Raw genomic sequence first — 20,049 nt, 5'->3', positions numbered from 1 at the left:
GCACCCAGAAAAGTTATCTGTTGTGAGGGTGTCAAATTTGACTTTTTTATGTTCACAGTGAATCCCAGGAACTTGAGAAGATCCTGAACAAACTGTAGATGCTGGAGTAAGACATCTTTGCTGTCTGCTTGGATAAGGCAGTCGTCCAGATAAGGGTAAATTTGAATTCCCTTGAGTCTGCAATACGCTACTACTGGTGCCAGGCATTTGGTGAAGACCCTGGGCGCAGTAGACAATCCAAAGGGTAGCACAGAGAATTGATAATGATTCGAGCCGGCCTTGAACCTGAGGTATTTTCTGCACTCCTGTCTGATAGGAATGTGTAAGTAAGCCTCCTTTAAATCCAATGTCACCATCCATGTATTTTTGCTCAACATTGGCAGTAGCTGCTGCAGAGTGAGCATCTTGAATTATGGTATCTCCAGGAAAGTGTTTAAGACTGACAGATCCAGGATGGGTCTCCATGAATTTTGCTTTCTGGGAACTAGAAAGAGCCTTGAGTAAAAAACCTTGTCCCATTTCTGAAAGTGGTACCAGTTCTATGGCCCTCATAGCCATGAGGGCTTTCACCTGGTTTAAGGCCTCGGACAATTGGTGTTTTGGTAGGTCCGGCCATCCGTTTGGTTTTGGAAGGGCATGAAAGTGGAATTTGTAACCTCTTGAAACAACATCCAGAACCCACTTGTCTTGGGTTATGTAAGTCCAATTTAGCTGAAATAGAGAGAGTTTTCCTCCGAGAGGGGCTTTTAGGATAGTAGTTCCTGCAGCCCAGCAGGGGGAGTCATTGAGCTTGTTTTCTGTAAGATTGAGGTCTGTCCTCTGCACCCCTAAGGGTGGAAGCAGTCCACTGTCTTGGTCTGTAGGGGGGCTGTGCTTGGGACCTTCCTCTGGAGCGCCTATATCTACCCCTCTGGGGCCTGTCTGAATAGGGAAAGGACCAATTTTTTGTTGGCCAATTCCTACTAAATCTGGGGGGCTGTACTTGTAAGAAACCCTTAACTGTTTGCATGGATTTTGCCTTATCCTCCATTTTCTTTATCACCTCTTCAGCCTTAGATCCAAACAAAACATTATGTTGAACAGGTGCATCCAGTAACTTAGCTTTCACTTGATCAGGTAAATTATGTTCCTTTAACCAAGCATGCCTTCTAATGACTGTGCCAGAGGCAGCAGCCCTGCAAGAAGCCTCCAAGGCATCAAAACCACAGTGTAAACCATGCTTCCCCACTTGTTCAGTGGCATATATCAAATCATGTAATTCCTTATTATCTGCATATGCAGGAATGGAAGCTAGCTTTTGTTTCATAACAGACAGTAGAAATTGCTGGTATTTTAGCATATGGAATTGACAGTTTAAAGCCCTAATTGATAAAGTTGCAGAAGTGTAGACCTTTTGCCCCATCTCTCTAAAGCTCTGGAATCCTTATCTGTTGGGATGAGGTTTTTAGCAGAAGTGGCCTTAACCCCCTTAGGACCCTGAGAAATGGTTTCAGGATCAGCAGTAGGATTCTTTAATAGGAACTGGTGAGATTCAGGGACCCTGTAGTATCTGTCGGGCTTAGCAGGGGCTGGAGGAAGAGAGTCAGGAGTAAAATTAGCCTCAGAGAAGGCATCATCCACAATATCCAAAGTGGGAGGAATAGCCAGGGGTCTATGCTGGGGAAGAAGAAGAAAATCCCTAAGTCTTCTCTTAGATTCCGAGTATTCCTGTCCTTCCCAGTGAAAATGTTCCCTCATTTCATGTAATGTTTCCCCAAATGAAAAATCCTCAGGTGGAGAAGCTGAAGGAATGGATTCCTCAGCATCAGAATCCTCATAAGGAGGGAAAGAATAATCCTGGTCAGAGGAAGACACTGAAGAAATAGATGCCTGATCAGAAGAATCATAATCCAATTCCTGCCTTGGCCTTTTGTCTGGTGGGGGATGTGAACCCCTAATCATGGTAAGTAAGTCCTCTGCCATTTTGAGTAACTGTTTTTGTGATTTGGGTCCCAGATCAGAAGAGGCTTGGGCTGGTGTCTTAGATTTGGAAGGAGTCTTTGCCTTTGTCTTTGGCTTTGTCTTAATCAGAAGCTGTGTAGGCCTGAAAACCCCATCGGAAGCCGGTACCTGCACAGCGGCTCCGGACCCATCCGAGGGAGCATTGTCCGAAGGTCCTGCAGCTGAAGTACTCAAAGGCCTGGCTGGCTCCTTGTGGGAGTCCGTTTCGGCAATCGGTTCTGAAATGGCTGACGACAGGGGCTGCGAAAGCGCCTCACTGACGACGGCCGAACCAGAAGCTGGCTCTGCTTGTAAAACGTTGTCTGTTTTGGACCTCAGAGGCCTGTCTTTATCCTTGCGTCGTTTGTGAACTCCAGTAGTTGGAATCGTGTCGACAGCATTTTGTAATTAAATCGCCTACCAAAGTAGTGAAAAGCAAAATCGTACCTTCGCTTAATTGTACGTTGGTTAAATCTAGCACAAAACCGACAACTAGCTACGTCGTGGTCAGAGCCTAAACAAGGAATACAGTAAGAATGGAAATCCTTATGAGGTATTTGCTTGCCACAAGAAATACAATTATTAACTTTTTCTGACATCGGACTGGAGAAAGAAAAAAGTTTCCCCAACGGGGTACTTAGCTTTGAGTAGAAGAAATAAGTCTTCGGACTGAAGTACGAAAAAATTGTCAGGAATCAGCCGACTGGCACTTGCGAACTGCTTTCACCGCACGGCAAGAAAGACTGGGGAAAATGGCATCGGCTGTCAGCTTTGTACTCCTGCCACTCTGACGTCAGGGAGCGTGGCTGAACAGCCGACGCCGGACCCAGACTTTGGGATTCTGGCCGACCGAGGACTGCCTGCTGGCAGGGGAGAACCCCACAGTGATGACTGCAACAGTGAAACATGATGAACATCAATTACCTCTTTTTTCCTGAATGAAAACCCTTTTGTGATGAGGTGTGCCATGTAGAAGGATTTCCTGACCACTGTGGCAGTGTGATTACCAAAGGAGAGACTAGTGTCCACCTAAGTCCCAAAGTCTCTTATTACACTTCTGGTGTTAAGTAGACTGCCACCTATGTGGTAGTTCATGAGTACAGAGTTTTGCCAAAGGGGATGACAATGCACTTTTTTGCATTGAGCTTGAGGCCATAGCTCTGACACTAGGCATCTCAGTGAAGCCCTTCTGTAGGATGTCCACATCACTTGGGGACTCGACTATGGCTGCTAGTTTGCAGTTGTCTGTGAACTTCACCAGCCAGAGACCTACTGTGTTAGCCTGTACTTCAGATAAGTAGATACCAAACAGAAGAGGACCCATGTCTGAGCCCTGTGGTACTCCACTTGTCACTGGTTTGAAGTCGGATTTGGAGTCTGCAACTTTTACAGTGTGGGTTCTGTCAGTAAGCCAGTTGGCAACCCATCTTGTGATGTAGGGATTTATACCTAGTTTAGTGAGTTTATCTATAATTCCAGAATGGGGGATTGTGATAAAAGCCTTGGCGAGGTCAAGATAGGCTGTGTGAACCACCTTACCCTCATCTACGGCTTTGGTGACTGCCTCAAATAAGTTAATCAGGTTTAGGAGACATGATCTGCCTTTCACAAACCCAAACTGGGTGGGGTCCAGAGTTTGGAGGTTACCAATGTCTTTGTTTATAAGTTCCATGATGATATGTTCCATGGCCTTGCAGACCAGGCTTGTCAGGCTAATAGGGCGATAGTTCCCAGGATCAGTGTTGGTTCCCCCTTTGTGGAGCGGGATAACTGTTGCTGCGCACCATTCAGTGGGCACAAAGCCTGATGTGGGGCTATGACTGAACATGGTACTTAGGTCTGGAGCAAGTTCATTCTGAAGTTCATGTAAAACATAGCCTGGGATGTTGTCCGGTCCCATGGATGCTGTGTTCTTGGCTTTAGAGAGTGTAGTTTTTACCTGCGTAGTTGTGATTACAGGGACTCTGCATTCTTCCAGTATAGATATGGGCCCAATAGGGGGTGACAGGGGGATAAAGTTAGCACTGAAACTATCTGCCAGGATGTTGGAAATATCAGTTGGTTATGTAAATTTTGTGCCATTGTGCTGTAACTCAGAGCAGATTTGGGTGTTGACATTGAGATTTTTGACATAGCTATAGAATGCTTTGTGTTTGTCCTTAGAATCAGTGGTGATTTTGTTTTTGTAACTAGCTTTGGAGGATTTTATGAGGGATCTCAGCTCTTATTGAGGCTGACCAGGGAGCTCCCTCCACTCATGGGATTTTGCTCTATTTTGCAACAGTTTCTTCCTTCTGTTTTAGGGATTGTTTATGGCAGGGTCCACCAGACTGGCTTTCTTTTTTTGGAAGATAGCGCCTTGGTTCTGTTAGGGATAGCACAATCCAGGCACTCTTAAGTGCTTATAGAGTGCATTTGTGTAGGATTCAGCAGTCATAGCTGTATTGTCCATCTGCAAGGGTGTCATGAGGTTCACCACTTCTGTCTTAAGAAGCATGAAGTTGGCTTTTGAGAATTTTTTTACGGTGGTTTCCTTGTTGGGGGGTGTGGGTGGGATGTGAATATCTAGGGTGATTAGCTTATGGTCAGATATGACCAATGAGGAGTTGACTTCTGGTGTGGAACACCTGTCACTCATGTTGGTAATGACTAGGTCTAGGATACTGCTACCCCTGGTGGGGGTGTGGAAAAGTTGATCTAGGGCACTGGAATTTATGAATTCCAGAAAGCGTTGGGCGAAGGAGTTGGTGCATGAATAGTTTTCCCAGTTAATGGTGGGGTTGTTGAAATCGCCCATTATTAGGGTTTTTGGTTGAACCCTAATATTTTCCAGTATATCAAGAAAAGAGGAGTGGGAATCCTGGGGCATGGTAGGGGATCTGTAGCAAGCTACAATTTGCAATGCAGCTTTGTCCAGAGTTAGTTGCACTTGGATAATCTTGGATGCATTATGCTGAGCAACTAGCCTAGAGGTGTGGATATGCTTTATTAATATGGACACACCTCTGCCTTTAGTATTCCGGTCCAGGTAGTTAATGGTTGTAACAGAGGCTGTGGAAGTAAATTCAAAATACGTACATATGTTCAAGGTACTCTACAAACACTACAGGCTGGTTATCTGATTCCTTCCATATGATAAACACATCATCCAAAAATCGTAGATATGTGAACCATTTTGTATGGAATTCAGATTTAAATACGTTTACCTTCCCACGCATATAAGACCACGTTGGCATATAATGGGGCACAACTTGACCCCATTGCCACACCTTTCAACTGTTTATAATATTCACCTTCAAAAGTAAAGAAATTATTTTTGAGAATAAATTCCGTCCTCATCGTGACAAAATTTAGCAATATTTCATTGAAATTTGTCAAAATCCTTGCTTCCTCATAAAATAATTCAAGGCTCTCTTCACGTGGAATGGATGTAAATAGGTCCACTACATCGACTGTAGAGAAACAACAGTCATTAGAATACTACATCTCCCTTTTATTGTATACACTTCATCATATTGAGATATTTTCTGCCCACATTATTTATGTTGTGAAGACTTTTTTCACTTAACCCATTATCTGGTATGTTCATAGGTTAATAGTTTAGTAGGCTAATGGTCCTATGGCCTTTACATTTCTAGCCATGTTATACCCACATTCCCAAACAGACTTTGGTTAGGTAGTCATTATTAGCATAAATTATTAGCATAGTGAGTCTATGATCAGCACTGACTACCCCTGTCCATGAGGGACATAGGTGTCAATCCAGAGTGAATGTGTAGTCTCCCATTTAATTGTCTAGATTACACTTGAATAGGGTCATTGAGGAGCTCCGCTTCATGTGAATTGGGAGTTTATTCTAGAGGAGTAGCAATCTTTGGGAGATATATCTCTCTCTCCAGCATGTTCTGCTGATGTCACAGGCTAGGTTGATATCCCTGGAGCAAGTGACTCTTGTCCCATTTGATGTGCGGATGTACAGCATTTCCATTAGGGCAGGGTCAAAGACTACTCTGTAGGCCAGCAACAAGTCACCTCTCAGCCGCCTATAAGATGCACAGTATAGTGATAGGGTTTTCAGTCTTTCCATGTAGGTCATGTTCTGGAGACCCTGAATTTTCTTGATGAGAAACCTCTAACTTCTGTGGTCTCTCCAGCTGTTGCAGATGTCTGGTAAGGTGTATGCAAAAGGGAACATTGTACTCTACTAGTGGTCTGATGAGGGTCAAGTACAGAGGAGTCATATATAACATGCTTAGTCTTGGATGCAATACTTATGAAGTGCACAGCAAAGAATGTTTTCCTTACTACTGTGGACATGTAGTGATTGAAGTTTAGATTACTATCAACCTATGATCGCTAGTCTCACACCACTTGGTTTGAGCTTAAGGGGGCGCTGTCAGTATTGGAATTTGCAGGGAATTCCTCTTTGTCAAGGGGGATAATAATGTACTTTTTTGTGTTTAGTTTTAGTCTGTGGCTTTGGCACCAATCATTTATCTGTGTTAGCCCCTTTTGTAATATATTAACATCCCTGGGGGACTCAAAGATTGCATCCAGTTTTCAATCATCAGCAAACTTGGTAAGCCACAGGCTGTTTACTTTCACCTGGACTTCTGAGAAATAGATTCCAAACAGTAAAGGGTCCAGCACAGATCCTTGTGTAGCTAATGGTAGAGGTGGACTCACCAACTTTAAAAATATGCATTCGCTGGGTGAGCCCCTTGGCTACCCATCTAGTGATGTAAGGGTCACTCTCCAGCTGGAAGAGTTTCTCAATGATACCTGCCTGGGGGATTGTTCAAAAGCCTTGGCTAAATCAAGATAGGTGATAATTAGTGATCTACCTTCATCCAGGGCTTTGGAGACATTTTCAAAGAAGTCCACCAGGTTTAATAAGCATGTTCTACCCTTAACAAAGCCAAACAAGGCTGGATCAAAAGTCTGAAGGTCACATACTGTATGTCCTTGTTGATAAGGTCCATGATGATTCTTTCCATGGCCTTGCAGATGAGGCTGGTTAGACTTATATGGCTATGGTTCCCAAGGTCTGTTGATTGCCCCCCCCCCTTTGTGGAGGGGGATTACTGTTGCTGTTCTCCCATAGATCCCATAGAGGCCATTGTTTGTTCATTGGAGATCATGGATATGACCAGCTCTTTGGAGATACTAGGCAGAGGACTGGCGTCAGTTATGCTTTGGGGTATGGCAGGTGGTGACATGGGGGTGAAGTTTGCATCAAATCTGTCAGCTAGCAGGTTGGCAATTTCCTCAGGTTCAATATGAGTGCTACCCTCTACTTCAAGTTCAGTTCATACCTAGGAATTCCCTTTTAGATTTCAGACATAGCTAAAGAATGCCTTATGATTGTCCATAGCTAGGGATGCTACTTTAGCTTCATAATTAGCTTTAGAGGAATTTACAAGATATCTGATTTGCTTGTTCAAGTTGTGGAGGGTATTCTTCCACTGCTGAGTAAACACCCTCTTGTTCTTAGACATCAGTTTCTCCTTTTGCTACATAATCTATTTATACAGGAGGTCCACCAGGGTTACTTGTTTTTTTTTCAGGAGGACCTGGTTTTGATCCAGTCTATACAGTTGTTTAAGTGTTTATACAGGGCATTTGTGTACTCCTCTGCATAGGATCTGTTAGCAAGCGGTTTAAAACTTTTTATACCATCACTTAGTAGGCTGTTGTTTGCTTTGCAGAATTTTTTTTAGTATTTTTGCTCTTTTGGGGGTGTCAGGTCCGATTGTTACTTCAAATGAGAAAGATTTATGGTGTGACCTTACAAGGGGTAGCAGACAGGGGGTAGTGCAGTGACCTCCCATGTGAGTGAGTACTATGTCTAGGACATTTGAACTCCTTGTGGGAGTGCAGACTAACTGTTCCAGAGCATTTGCATTGACAAAGTCCAGGAACCTCAGGGCAAGCATGTTTGTGCTCAGAAGTGTTATCCAATCGATGGAAGGATAGTTGAAATCTCCCATAACCAAGGTGTGTTGCTGCATAGTGAATAACTCTAGCAAGTCCAGGTAGGCAGTGGGCTTTTCTTGGTTCATAGTGGCAGACCTATATAGCTAGCAATGATGTGATGGGTGTTTTACTTGAAGTTAGTTGGACCTGGAGTAGCTCAAGAGAGTCATACTGTTTAACCAGTCTTGAGATGTATTTGGCTTTAATGAAGATGGCTAGACCTCCACCTTTGGTTCTTTCACACTCATTTTAAGGTCTGAACATGTGGAAGGCATTGTAGCTTTCCATTGCCAGGGTGCTCTCTATGGCCTTGAACCATGTCTCAGTGTCTGCACAGACATCAGCATCTTCCAAGGTGAGTGGATTTTCCCGTTTAAGCTCCTAGCATTAAGCAGCATAACCTTAAGTTTTCTCAAGTGGATTTTTTACATTGGAGATTTTGTTGTTTTGACATTGCCTAAAAAAGGCAGTATGGGAGAGGCAACTGACTTTGCCAGTATCTGAAAGTCTAGAGGAGACAGGTGATGACCATCTCTGGCAAAGCAGTATGGCCTGTTGACCATGCCTTCCCAGGCTGATAGATATTGGATCCCCATGGACTGACACCAGAAGCTAAGCCAATTGTTGAAGTCAATCAATTTTTGTTAGTATTGTGGCATCATCCTTTTAGAAGGTAGAATGCGGCTTAAGGCTAGGCTTATACCTGCCTGTGACACATAGTCTGAGAGCTCAGTCATGTCGCTCTTCATATAGTCCAGTGAGGCACGTCTCAAGTCATTCACCCCCACATGGACTATGACAGAGTTATAGTGGTACTTGTGGTTGAATGACTTGAGTGCTTGAGTGACTTGATGGATCCTGGCATCTGACAGGCAGCTAACTGTAACCCTCTCCTTATCCAGCCTGGAGAGGGGAACATCCATGTGTCTCACAATGGAGTCACCTGTGACCAATATATTAGGTTTTGTGGTGTGACACCTTATGAGCTTATTTATTGAGAGACTGGTGTGCTTATTATTATGTGTTGTGGTTATTTTTGCATTATGTGTATAAGTCACATTTTATGTTTGGGAGGCCTCTGATCTTTTGGTAAGTTACTAGTGAGTACCTACACATGTGTGTCATGTCCTTATTTAGAGTGGGAAATCTGTGTCTGCTGAGAGCCTGTTTGGCATTTAATGTGTCCTTATGTGTGAGTCTTGCCTCCAATTTCACAGTGTAACTACATGTCTCACATAAAGTATTGGTTTGTTTCTGGAGTAAGTGGTTGTCAATACACATGAGACGATTGTTACATTGCCTCAGGATACTCATGTTTATCAGGATAACCACAGAAATGATGGGAAATTACAAAACCACAACAACAAGTAAAGATATTCATTCTTAAGTTTGACACTATTTCTCTCAGGTCTTAATATAGATTGTAATTGGAGGTTAGTGATCTAATTGTGTGTGTATTTTTATTGGTTAATTGTTTTATGGTTTTACTGGTTGGTGTATTTTTATTGTGTTTGTAATTCATTTTTTAGTGCTTCTTGAAGGCTGTATTTGTACCTGAGGTGCTAGAGAGACAATAACGTTTTTGTGCTTTTCTAAGTCGTTCCTGCCTGTTTAGATGATGGAAAACTGCCTGCCCATGAAAGCAGGTCCTTAGTGTATGTTTATTAGGGAAGGGCATGGATTAATTTGACATGAATGTGCTGGTAGTGCTGAGACTACAAGAGGGATGTATACTTTGTGTAAGCTAAGGTTAAACAATAAGGCAACGTTGCTCAGTACCAAACTGAGTTGCTCCTAGAGCAGCAAAGAAGCTTGGAAAGCTTTCACTGACAGCTGGCCAGGGAAAAACTGAGCTTCTAGGCTTTTTGTTATCTGCTGCTGAGTGAAGAGCAGCACTGTGCTAATGTGAGGTTTAAATACAAGCAGAGAGAAACAAGTTTTAAGCTAACTACCAATTCAGATAGTACACAATAAGCATTTCACCAGCAATCCCCAACTCAGACAGGTTAGAGCAGCACATTTTTGCCACAAGGGTGTAGAAGAACACCTTTTTAATGTAGAATAGCTGGTTTGGAACCCAAGTATAACAAGACCACACAAACTACCTACAACAACCCTGCAACTAACAGATACAATGTAATACATTACAAAGTAGCAGCAGACAGTACAGTTTTTTTAAATGATGAAGTACAGTCACAGGATATAAGAGAAGTGCAAAAAAAAAAACAAAATACTTGGACTCCTTTTATGTGTTTCCCAACTCAGATAAACCAGGTAAACATCGACTGCCACTAGATGAATAATCCCAGTCCTCCTAATGTAAAAGTACAGTAAAGGAGTGTCCAGAGTGAAGTGCTACCATAAACAACATTAAAGACATGGATACAGCAATGTACTTTAAACAGCTCATAAAAGTATGATTATTCAATAAAAGTACTACACTTTGTGTAAATGAGCCAGGAGCCACTCAAATGTACAGAATTTATAAAGGCAGTAAAAACAAGATAAGCTGATTAATAAGCCCTCTAGCCAATAAAACTACATGCAGAAATCTCATGTGTTTCCTCAACCTAAACAGGCCAAGCTACCTCCCAGTGCACTAGATGGAAAATCCACTGACCTTGATGAAAAAAACAAGTGCTTGTTAGAGTGTACAAATACCCTTCTTTATAGATAGATAATGAATTCAGATTAAGTAAATCAGTAGAACAGAAAATAAGAGGCAAAATGTACTTTTTCAATATAAGCACAAGGGAAGTCAAATAAATAATTCAAGATAGCAGTAGTGTAGAAATGCAGGAGCTTATTTAGCAAAATTTACAGTAGGGGTGGGAAGCTTAAAATCACCAGGTTTAAAAAGAAGATCAATAAATGGGAGGGTGGGTTGAAAAACCTAGCATGGAATCACTACCAGTGCTTTACTTTATGCAGGCTTGAACTCTTTCAGATAAAGACATAGGCCCAGAATTTCACTTTGTGTTTAAATGTCACTCAGGAGACAATTTAACCAATGAAAAAACATGTGAGATGTATAGCTTAGACAATTTAAGTGTCTACCTCTCACGCAGAACAAAAGCACTGGGCCAAGCAGATTTCTTAATACAGAAAAAAAATGGACTAGGTAAGACAGAAAGTAGCTCTATCAATCAGACAAAAAATAGGTTTATTTTCTCACCCAGCAGGGAATCACCAATAATGCTTTACTTTATGCAGGCTTGAAATCTTTCAGACAAAGACCCAAGCTGTTGGATGGGAACTGTGTTCAAACTGAAATACAACCACTGCAGGGGAAATAGAGAAAGCAACAAGCATTATGCAAACACGTTTTTCATGACAGGTATCAAAACTCGTACTCATCTAGTTTTCATAATGTAGGGAACACTGTAATATTCACAAGTGCTACAGGAGAAGTCTGTATGTAGAAAGTATTCACAGATCCATCTAAAGCAAAACGTTATACCACTCACTCAATTAACAAACATTGTGCAGATAGAAATCTAAATGATATGATTATTTGTTTAGAATTTAAGATGAAGAAATGAAGTTTACGTTACACATATGTTCAAAAAGAACAGTGTCTACAATGGTATGGCCTCACTGAATATTAAATAAATACATGCTTTCATCACTTACACATTACATTTACTTTAAAAGCCTTATTGTATTTTCTATGGAATATAATTCTAACCCATTTTCAAATTTTCTAGTTATAATGAATATGATAGTATTGGCCTGACTTTCTTTAAGCTAAAGCATATATTTTTAATATATTTCTTCTTTTTATATCAGATCCACACATGGGAAACCTGTCCTTGGAACTATCCTTGTCAGTGTTTGCCGGGAAAGTCAGTATTACTGGAACAATATGCATAGTTCTGAGCTGTCTAAAAGTTACTGCAAAGAGTTAAATAGAACTGTAAGTTGATGATCACTTTTTTGTTCTACATACACTTTTTCCTTGTTTTACATCTTTTCTCAGAAATGTTCTTTATTCACTGAGACTGAATACTGATTTTTCATACTATACTAGTCCTGTTTTCTCTATAAATATCTCTGTGCCACCAGTCTGTTTTATTACTTTCTGGTAGTGGAAAGGTTTCACCTAGTACTCTACATTCAGTCCTTTCATTTCTAGTCTACAGACTGCCCTTACTGAAATGATTGCTAATTTTCAGTTCTTGCTTATGTTTTGGAAAACAAACTGATCTCCCAGTGTATACAGCAGTACATTTTGAGATCACTGAATTAATTAAGGATTGTGATAGGATAGAGTCATTTCTCCAAATGAAATTTCAAATAATCATTCCATGCTTTAGTGAAATTCTTTTATCAAACATAGCATGGGGTATATACTGTACAAGAAGGACTCATCCTTAGGAACCACTGGAATGTTGTACAACAAATTACTGATATCAGTAGTGGGACTCAGCGACATTCTGGCATTATTTCTTTATAATGTTATTATTTTAACAACTTCAGTGATATTGATAAGTATTTCAACATTAGTTAGATGGCACACAAACATCCTGCCATCACTGTTGAGATAAAACAGCGTACTGTCTTCAGCAGAGATATACAGTGAAATTCTGCCATCGTAGTGTAGTAACATAATATTGTCAGCTTTACTATAAGGCAGCACCTTTCATGATGCCACTTTTTTTACATTATGACACTTAGAGATGAATTCTACAGGTTTTTTAGTATACTAGCATTGTATTATAATATTAAAGTAATATGAGTGTAACTTGGTAATGTAGTCAGAAAAGAGACTGTGGTACATAGGCTAAAAAGCACATTTCTAAGGTCTTGCATAAACTTGGAAGACCAATACAAAAGTCCCTCCACACTCCCAAAAAAAGTTAGGATAATAATTTAAGGTACAGAGCAGGGCACATAGTCTTTCTCACTACCTTCTCGCATGTACCTTTTGTGTGCAGTACTTTCAGTTTACCTGTTTACATTTTATGATTCTGATTTGCTATTATATACCTTGCATTCATTCAGTAAACCATTTTTCTTATAGTGATGCAGCAATAAATACCTATATAGTTATTCCACAGACCATGACTGTGAAATAACATTTCCATTAAGGATGACAGATATCACATGTAGTAAAATAAGCGTGACATCACTATGGTTTTACCTCACCATTGCAGCAATCATAATGAAGTAAGCTGACATCTGGGTAGTGATGACATAGTACAGCAGATGTCCAGTGTTACTGTTTGTTCCCTACGAGATTTTTAACGGTAACCATTTGAACTGTGGGAGCCACTAGAGTGAGTCCCAAAAAATAGAGACTGAATAGCTGAAAGATGGGACTTACATAAAGTCTAACATGCCATTTCTCTGAATATTCTCTTTTCTCTGAGATATGGTAATCTCGGAGTTGGTATATGTATGTTTGTGGAGTGCAGGGGGGCTCCCCCCACAAAAAGAAGTTTTAAGGAGAAGAGTGATCTTTGAGATTCACTTTCTCCTGTGGTTTTGGTCTTTTATTTTTTTTTTCAATACTAGACATTTCGAGTGCTGAAATTTCAATAGGGAGCCCATTTCAACATCATGTATGTGATAATTATTAGCACACAAATGCAGTTTTATGACGATTGTTTCACAAGCACAAAATACCTGCATCCAACCTTTGCACTGTACCATAGCAATCATAATCTAAGCATATTATATCAGTATTCTAATGTCTGTAGCCTAGTATAGTAGTTTTCTAGCACCTTTTGTTTGGGCTGGTACATGCATATCACAAGTGTCATTTGGAAATATTCTCAAATTGCTTGTAGTATAAATAAAAATATTATTTTGGCTCACCAAATAGCTCTGCTAAAAGCCACTTTCAGAGAATGAAGAGGACAAAGTATAGTTGTGGGGAAATGACAAAGATTTGCTCAAAGTTTCAGCAAACGTTTACTGATGAACTGAATTTCACTGAAAAGTCCTTGACCAGCTGTCAAGTTCCCTAAATAAGTACTGAGAAGTACAGTGGTTCCTCTACAACAACAACATAGAACAGTAGTTCTCTGGCCGATGTATACTTGGTTGTTGAACCAGTAAGGCTGAACCAAGCCACAGCAGCCTTGTTATTTGGCTTCACTGAAGAAACCTATGTGTTAGGTGAAACTGGTATGTGACATTTTGTTGTCATATTATTGGGTTTCCTTTATGGAATAAACAAAATTTGCTTTAAAAATATTTGATTGCTGGACTTCTTTTGTTTAGCAGGTTGTTTCAGTTCTTGTACCACAATGGGTTGTTTTATGCATAACTGTAACATGGAGAATGATGAAGGGTTCACATGTAAAGCTGTGCAGTTAGAAAGTATGGCCTTTAATTTTTTTCCACATATATGTATTCATTTTTTAGACAAACTCCAGTGGATGTTTTTCAGAAGTGATAGACACTAATTATTTTCACCTGAGGACCCCTGTGTTTGAAATGGAGTTCAAAGTTTTTGCCAAGCTGATTGAGGATGGCACAGGTAAGAAAGTATTTGACAAGGATGTGTTCTGTAGTTAACCATTTCAAAGTATTTAATCATTAGCCAGTATTGCAGTAGTTTATTTTAAACCATTGTTATTATGGATTTTCCAACAAATGGTAGCAGTTAATACTGCTAGGGGAACTCAGCTACATACACTTTACTTGATAGTTCATAGGTTTGTAGGTTCATAGGCTTTGTGTCTTGTTGCACAGTCTACAGTGTCTGGTTATCCTGTTTCTTTTTGGTGTTTCGTAATTAGGTTCATAGACACTTAATAGGCCACTGATCAGGCAGGATCTTAAGAAATCTAGCTTTATATTCCTATGGTAATTCATAGCCTTTATATTTTGGATATAAATAACCCAGAGATGAGGAGAACAAGTATATGTTGGGACATTTATTTGTTGCCCCTATCCAAAAGGGACATGGGTGCTAAATCAGGGGTGAATTTATGGTTTCTCATCAGTTTGACTAAATTACTTCTGAACAGAGCAAGAAAAGTACTTTGCATCCCGAAGACAGGAAGATGGTTCTAAAGAACAGGTATGATCATGTGTGATAGTTACAAGAAATATCATGCTTGCCGAAGGATAAGATTAAATATCTTTGGCATTTTGTTTTAGTCCATGGTTTTGACACTGGCTATTTTGTTTAGGAAAGGCTGTCTTGGAGCATTTTGGTGATGGCAACTAGAGACAGATGACTGAACATTGTTTAAAACAATTAGTTAGACCTATACCCCATTTAGTAAAGGACCCCTTTGACTTTGTTAATAAGATCAGAGGAGTCAGACAGTTCTGACATTCCCTATTAGTAATGTTAGACATGCTGTCAATTTTCACTGTCATACCCAAAGTGAAAGGTATTGATTTGGTTCAAACAATTTCCAATTCTAATGGAGATAAATTAACTATAAATGTGAATTTGATTTGCAAATTATTGGAAATGGTTTTAAGAAATAATTGGACTTTATTGGAAATGGTTTCAGAAAACATTTTTTTTTTCATTTCTGGTGACGGACTATATCAACAGATAACTAGAGTGGCAACTGGAGTGTTGATGGCACTTCCTTATGCCAACATTTTTAATATGCTTGGGGAAAAAACAAGAAATATTTACTAGCTAATCATGGTAGAAGTAAAGAATGTACGTACATAAGTTATATTGATGGCATCTTTATTTTTGGGGACTATTTGTTAGAACTTCAGTAATGTGTTTTAGACAATCAAAATAATGATTATTTGAACTTTAAAATGAATGTTGGCAGTGAAGAATTTATCTAGGCATGATTATCAAAATTAAGTAGAATGTCTTCACACAAAGTACATAGTAAAAGCAATCTGAGGTAAATACCTTGGTCATAGTAGTACTGCATCCCCATCATACAAGAAAAGGTACAGATAAGAGTCAACAAATGAGAGCATCTAGGCCGATAAGTGAAGATGATATTTTTATTAATAAATGTCAGGATATGTAGATATTTTAAAGAGATAGCGTACCTCAATAAGATATTAGGGAATGCTATATATAATATTTTAAAACAGAGAAAAATGTTATGCTGCTGTCACAGAGGTAGGATTGATAAGGGGAAGGAAGATTAATTTGGCTGATGAAACTGTAGCCATACCTGAGATGTACACAGAAGACATCAAGGAAATTAGCTTTAATTATCTCTTTCATTAAGAAACATTGGAATGACTTATGTGGACAGGAGGCTTTAGTTGGTATTATTGGGGTAAAAGCAACTTTTCTTAACAAGAGAGCTACTAAATTTAAAAAGCACTTTAGAAAAGACATACATTTCTAGAGAAAAGTCTAAAATTACTAAAGTAGGAGGAACATTTGCCTGTTCATGCCACAGACAGGATCAGTACCTTTCCAAAAGCCCCTTTGTAGAAAATGCTTACACTAATAAAGCATTGAGATCTAATGACAGGTTGATTTGAAACAAACAAAAAAAGAGATAATGTATTATGAGCAGTGTCAGACTTGTGAAGCAGAATAGCAGAACACCAATAATAATATTTAGAGGTTTTTGTTTTTTAGTTTTGGAAAGTGTGAAAAGTAATTAAAAGAGGAAAATTTGGATGCAGTAATGAACAGGCATAAACTGCGATGACAGCTCAGATGTAATTCCTATAAAGAGGCAGGTTTAAATTAGGGTATAAATTTAGCTTTTTTAATTAAGGAAGCTATATTACTGATGAATTAAGATTAATAAATTGTGTCATATGAAATTTTTACTAGTGTTTAAATCAGTATTCAACACAGATGGTTGTCTGATGAAGTTCTTTGTGATATGTTTTGAGAATGAAAGCACTTACAAAAATATATATTTTAGGCTTGGACTGATCCATCTATAGTGTTTTATTTTTAATTTTTTTACATATTCTGAGAGCTCCATCATGTCTCTCCTCATATAGTCCAGAGCAGTATTTCTGAAGTCATATACAAGCACGTGCACTCTGATTGTGTCTTATATGTAACTGCAGTGCAAGGACGGTGCATGATGTGGTGAATCCTGGCACCCAGTGCAAAACTTGACTGTGGCCCTTTCCATGTACAGCTTTGTGAGTGGTGTATCACTATGTCTCACTATGTATATTGGAATGCATGGAGGCTTGCCTTATGGGTTTTTAACTGAGACATTGTGACTGTTAAATATATGTTTTGTGGTGGGTACTGACTGTGTTGTGCATTTGTGAGGTCGCTGAGGGTACTTGTTTCATAGGTTAGATTTCTTAACCCTTGTGCTTTAGCTAGGTTAAGAGCCACAGCATATGTAGGTCTATGTATTTGGTCTGAGCTGTGTATGACTAGTTAAGTGTGGTGTTGTGTGGTACAGATAACCTGCATGTTATTTGCCATAGCTTCACATGAGACCTTTGCCTGAAATAACATTATATTACTACATCTCCCTATTACTGCACCAGTTTAAGTAGTAGATGACCGTCAGTAAACATGAGATGATTTTCCTTGCTTTAGGATGTCCATTTTAATCAAGCAGGCTACAGAGATAGTTGGAAAGTAGAAATCCTTGCTTCCAAGTACTTACTAATAAGAGCTGAAGGATGAATTGCACCTTTGAGGTTTGAAGTTGATTACTGGAGGTGCTGTCTGTCAGGCAGTAAAGATAGTGTTGATCTCAACGTAGCTATGAATCAATAATTCTTTGCTCCTTCTCTCACCAGACCCAAAAAGAATATCATTAACCCAAAGCTGCTTCATGAGAAGTAGCACTGACCCAGATGCTGCTGGACTTAGTACACTAACTATAGTCTTCTCTTGACAGATACCATAGTTAGAACCTGCAGCAGCTGTCCACAACAGAATGTCATGCTGCACAAAGGCCCTGAACAGGTTCTCTTCAAAATTTCAACCAGACCACTCACCATAGCTGGCTTAAGGAACCTGCAAACCCTGTGGTTGCTGAGGGCCTCTTGGTCCTGGGAGGTCCCCAAGCACTACAGAATCATATGACAACCTATGTACAAGATTCTATAGGAATGACAAGTGTAGTAATTGGTTCTCTGACAGAGTAGCTGATGCATGGGACAGACTACCAAATTACATTAAAGCAAGCACTAGTTTAGATATTTTTTAAGAACAGCCTGGACACTTATTATGGGAACAAGTGTTTTGATATATTGGCAAGCTAGAAGAGCATTTATGCCCATGCTTAAAATATTTGTATGCATGTATATATGCATTTTAATTTACATATGTTAAACCACTAAAAGCTAGTACAGTAATATTCTCTACTTAATTAACCATGTGAGTAATAACAGACTCTTAGGATGACAGATTCTAAACACTGACACAACTTCTCTTTTAAAATTCAAAGTTATCTTTTGTCAAGTAGCAGAGTTCATAGTTTTATTAAATGTTTTACCAACATAGAGCCCTTGACTTAGTTAAATAATCCTTCTGGTTGGCATTTTCCCCACTAAACTAACATCATAACTGGCTTTATTTGCCTGCAATACCCATGGGTGCTGGTGCTCCATCATCATTCTGTCATTTTATGTGTGTGTGTGTGTGTGTGTGTGTGTGTGTGTGTGTGTGTGTGTGTGTGTGTGTGTGTGTGTGTGTGTGTGTGTGTGTGTGTGTACACACACACACACACACACACACACACACACACACACACACACACACGCACTAATGCCAAACATATACATAACTCGTTTGGGCAGTAGTAAAATACAGTTAACAAGTAATTATCTTTCAAAATAAGGCATAAAGCAGATTTCAGAACATTGAGACCATCATAACATTTATGAGTCTGGTGACCCCCACACCAAGTATTTGGATTTACCAGTGTACTCTGTCCTCGGCTGCACCCATGCTAAAACAGCCATTCTCAGAGGTGAATAGAGAAGGTTGTAGCTTGTGGGGCAGCCTGGGGATGGTGTGGTCATTACTTCATTAATTTGCCTCACAATCAAACCTGAGCCATGTGCACAGGAGATCACAACTTGTGTTGTGGCTGGGTGCCATGTGGTGATTCTTTGTTTACTTTTTTTCACAGACCTCTGAGGAGTGAAAAAGGTTACTATAGCTTGTATCTTGGCAGAATACTGTCTAGGACCAATAATTTTGAATACATTTTTTTCAATTTCTTGACACTCATGCATCAGGCACATATGTAGATAAATGCTTTTCAGGGGTAGGGATTAGGAAGTATGTTATGTATATGCACCACCTTAGTTGTTTGAAGTACATGGCTGTGGCCTTTTGAACCTCTGCTTTCATCCCAATCTAACACCAGAAGGATGCATTGGAAGTGACTTTTTTTTTTTAGGCGGTAGGGGTTAGGAGGCAGGCAGCATTCCCAGACAGGATTTATGTAAGATTTGTCTACAATTTTGTCATCTTTCACTATCAAGCCTTCAGCACAAATTATGTCTTCCTTGAAAGAAAAAAATACTGAATTTCCTACTCACAATTTTTGTTCAGACCACCAATGATTCAAAAGGTTTGGAACATGCTCTAAACTGACAGTATCTATAATCCTATGGCTTCTGGGGGGCTGGTGGTTCCCAGGACCCCCAGCTCAACTGAGTTATTGTCTTCACTGTCATTAGTATGCTGTCATGGCAAGGTGTACAGTGTATTGGAAAGAAACAAGGAAAAGTCAAGTTGAACAGCACCACTGAATTTCTTTAAATGTTCCCTGCACCCCACTGATTTGTAATCTAATCTCAGATGTTAAAGATTCTACAAGTAAGATGAGGGGTCAGCACTGTAAATATTGCAGTTGTACTTAGGCAGTGAGATAATACTGAACAGATGCTAACTCAGGATTTAAGAGTCTAAGGGAAGGGCCTTCCTTCCCAGTTTGATCTTTCAGTGCCTGGTAGAATGAACAAATGAGATGAGACAAAACTGAGAGGCACTTTCAAAGTCAAACTTACAGAATGGGCAGGCTGCTCTAAATCCAGTAAATCTGATGCAATCATATACCAGCAGTAATCTTACAAAAGAACTCAGCTAAACAATCTAAAAGGAAAGTTTAGTTATCATCCCCTCTAAATAATTATCTAGATTTCATTAATTTTCAGATAGTGAGTGGAAAGTTTTTTTCCCTAATTGACCCTAGG

General features: G+C 39.7%; 1 protein-coding gene across 1 annotated transcript in view; it reads left to right on the top strand.

Moving 5' to 3' along the window:
• LOC122808674 (alpha-2-macroglobulin-like) overlaps positions 1–20,049 on the top strand; it is a 1,311,252-nt gene that overhangs the window by 305,480 nt on the left and 985,723 nt on the right. The window contains exons 5-6 of the mRNA XM_044079652.1: positions 11,746–11,872; positions 14,329–14,443. Coding sequence (XP_043935587.1) covers positions 11,746–11,872; positions 14,329–14,443 — 242 coding nt within the window. The remainder of the gene's footprint in view (positions 1–11,745; positions 11,873–14,328; positions 14,444–20,049) is intronic.

Source organism: Protopterus annectens, chromosome 8.part0, assembly GCF_019279795.1.
Source record: "Protopterus annectens isolate FY-2018-M chromosome 8.part0, PAN1.0, whole genome shotgun sequence".
NCBI classification, from domain to species: domain Eukaryota; kingdom Metazoa; phylum Chordata; order Ceratodontiformes; family Protopteridae; genus Protopterus; species Protopterus annectens.
This window is presented reverse-complemented; position numbering and strand designations above follow the sequence as displayed.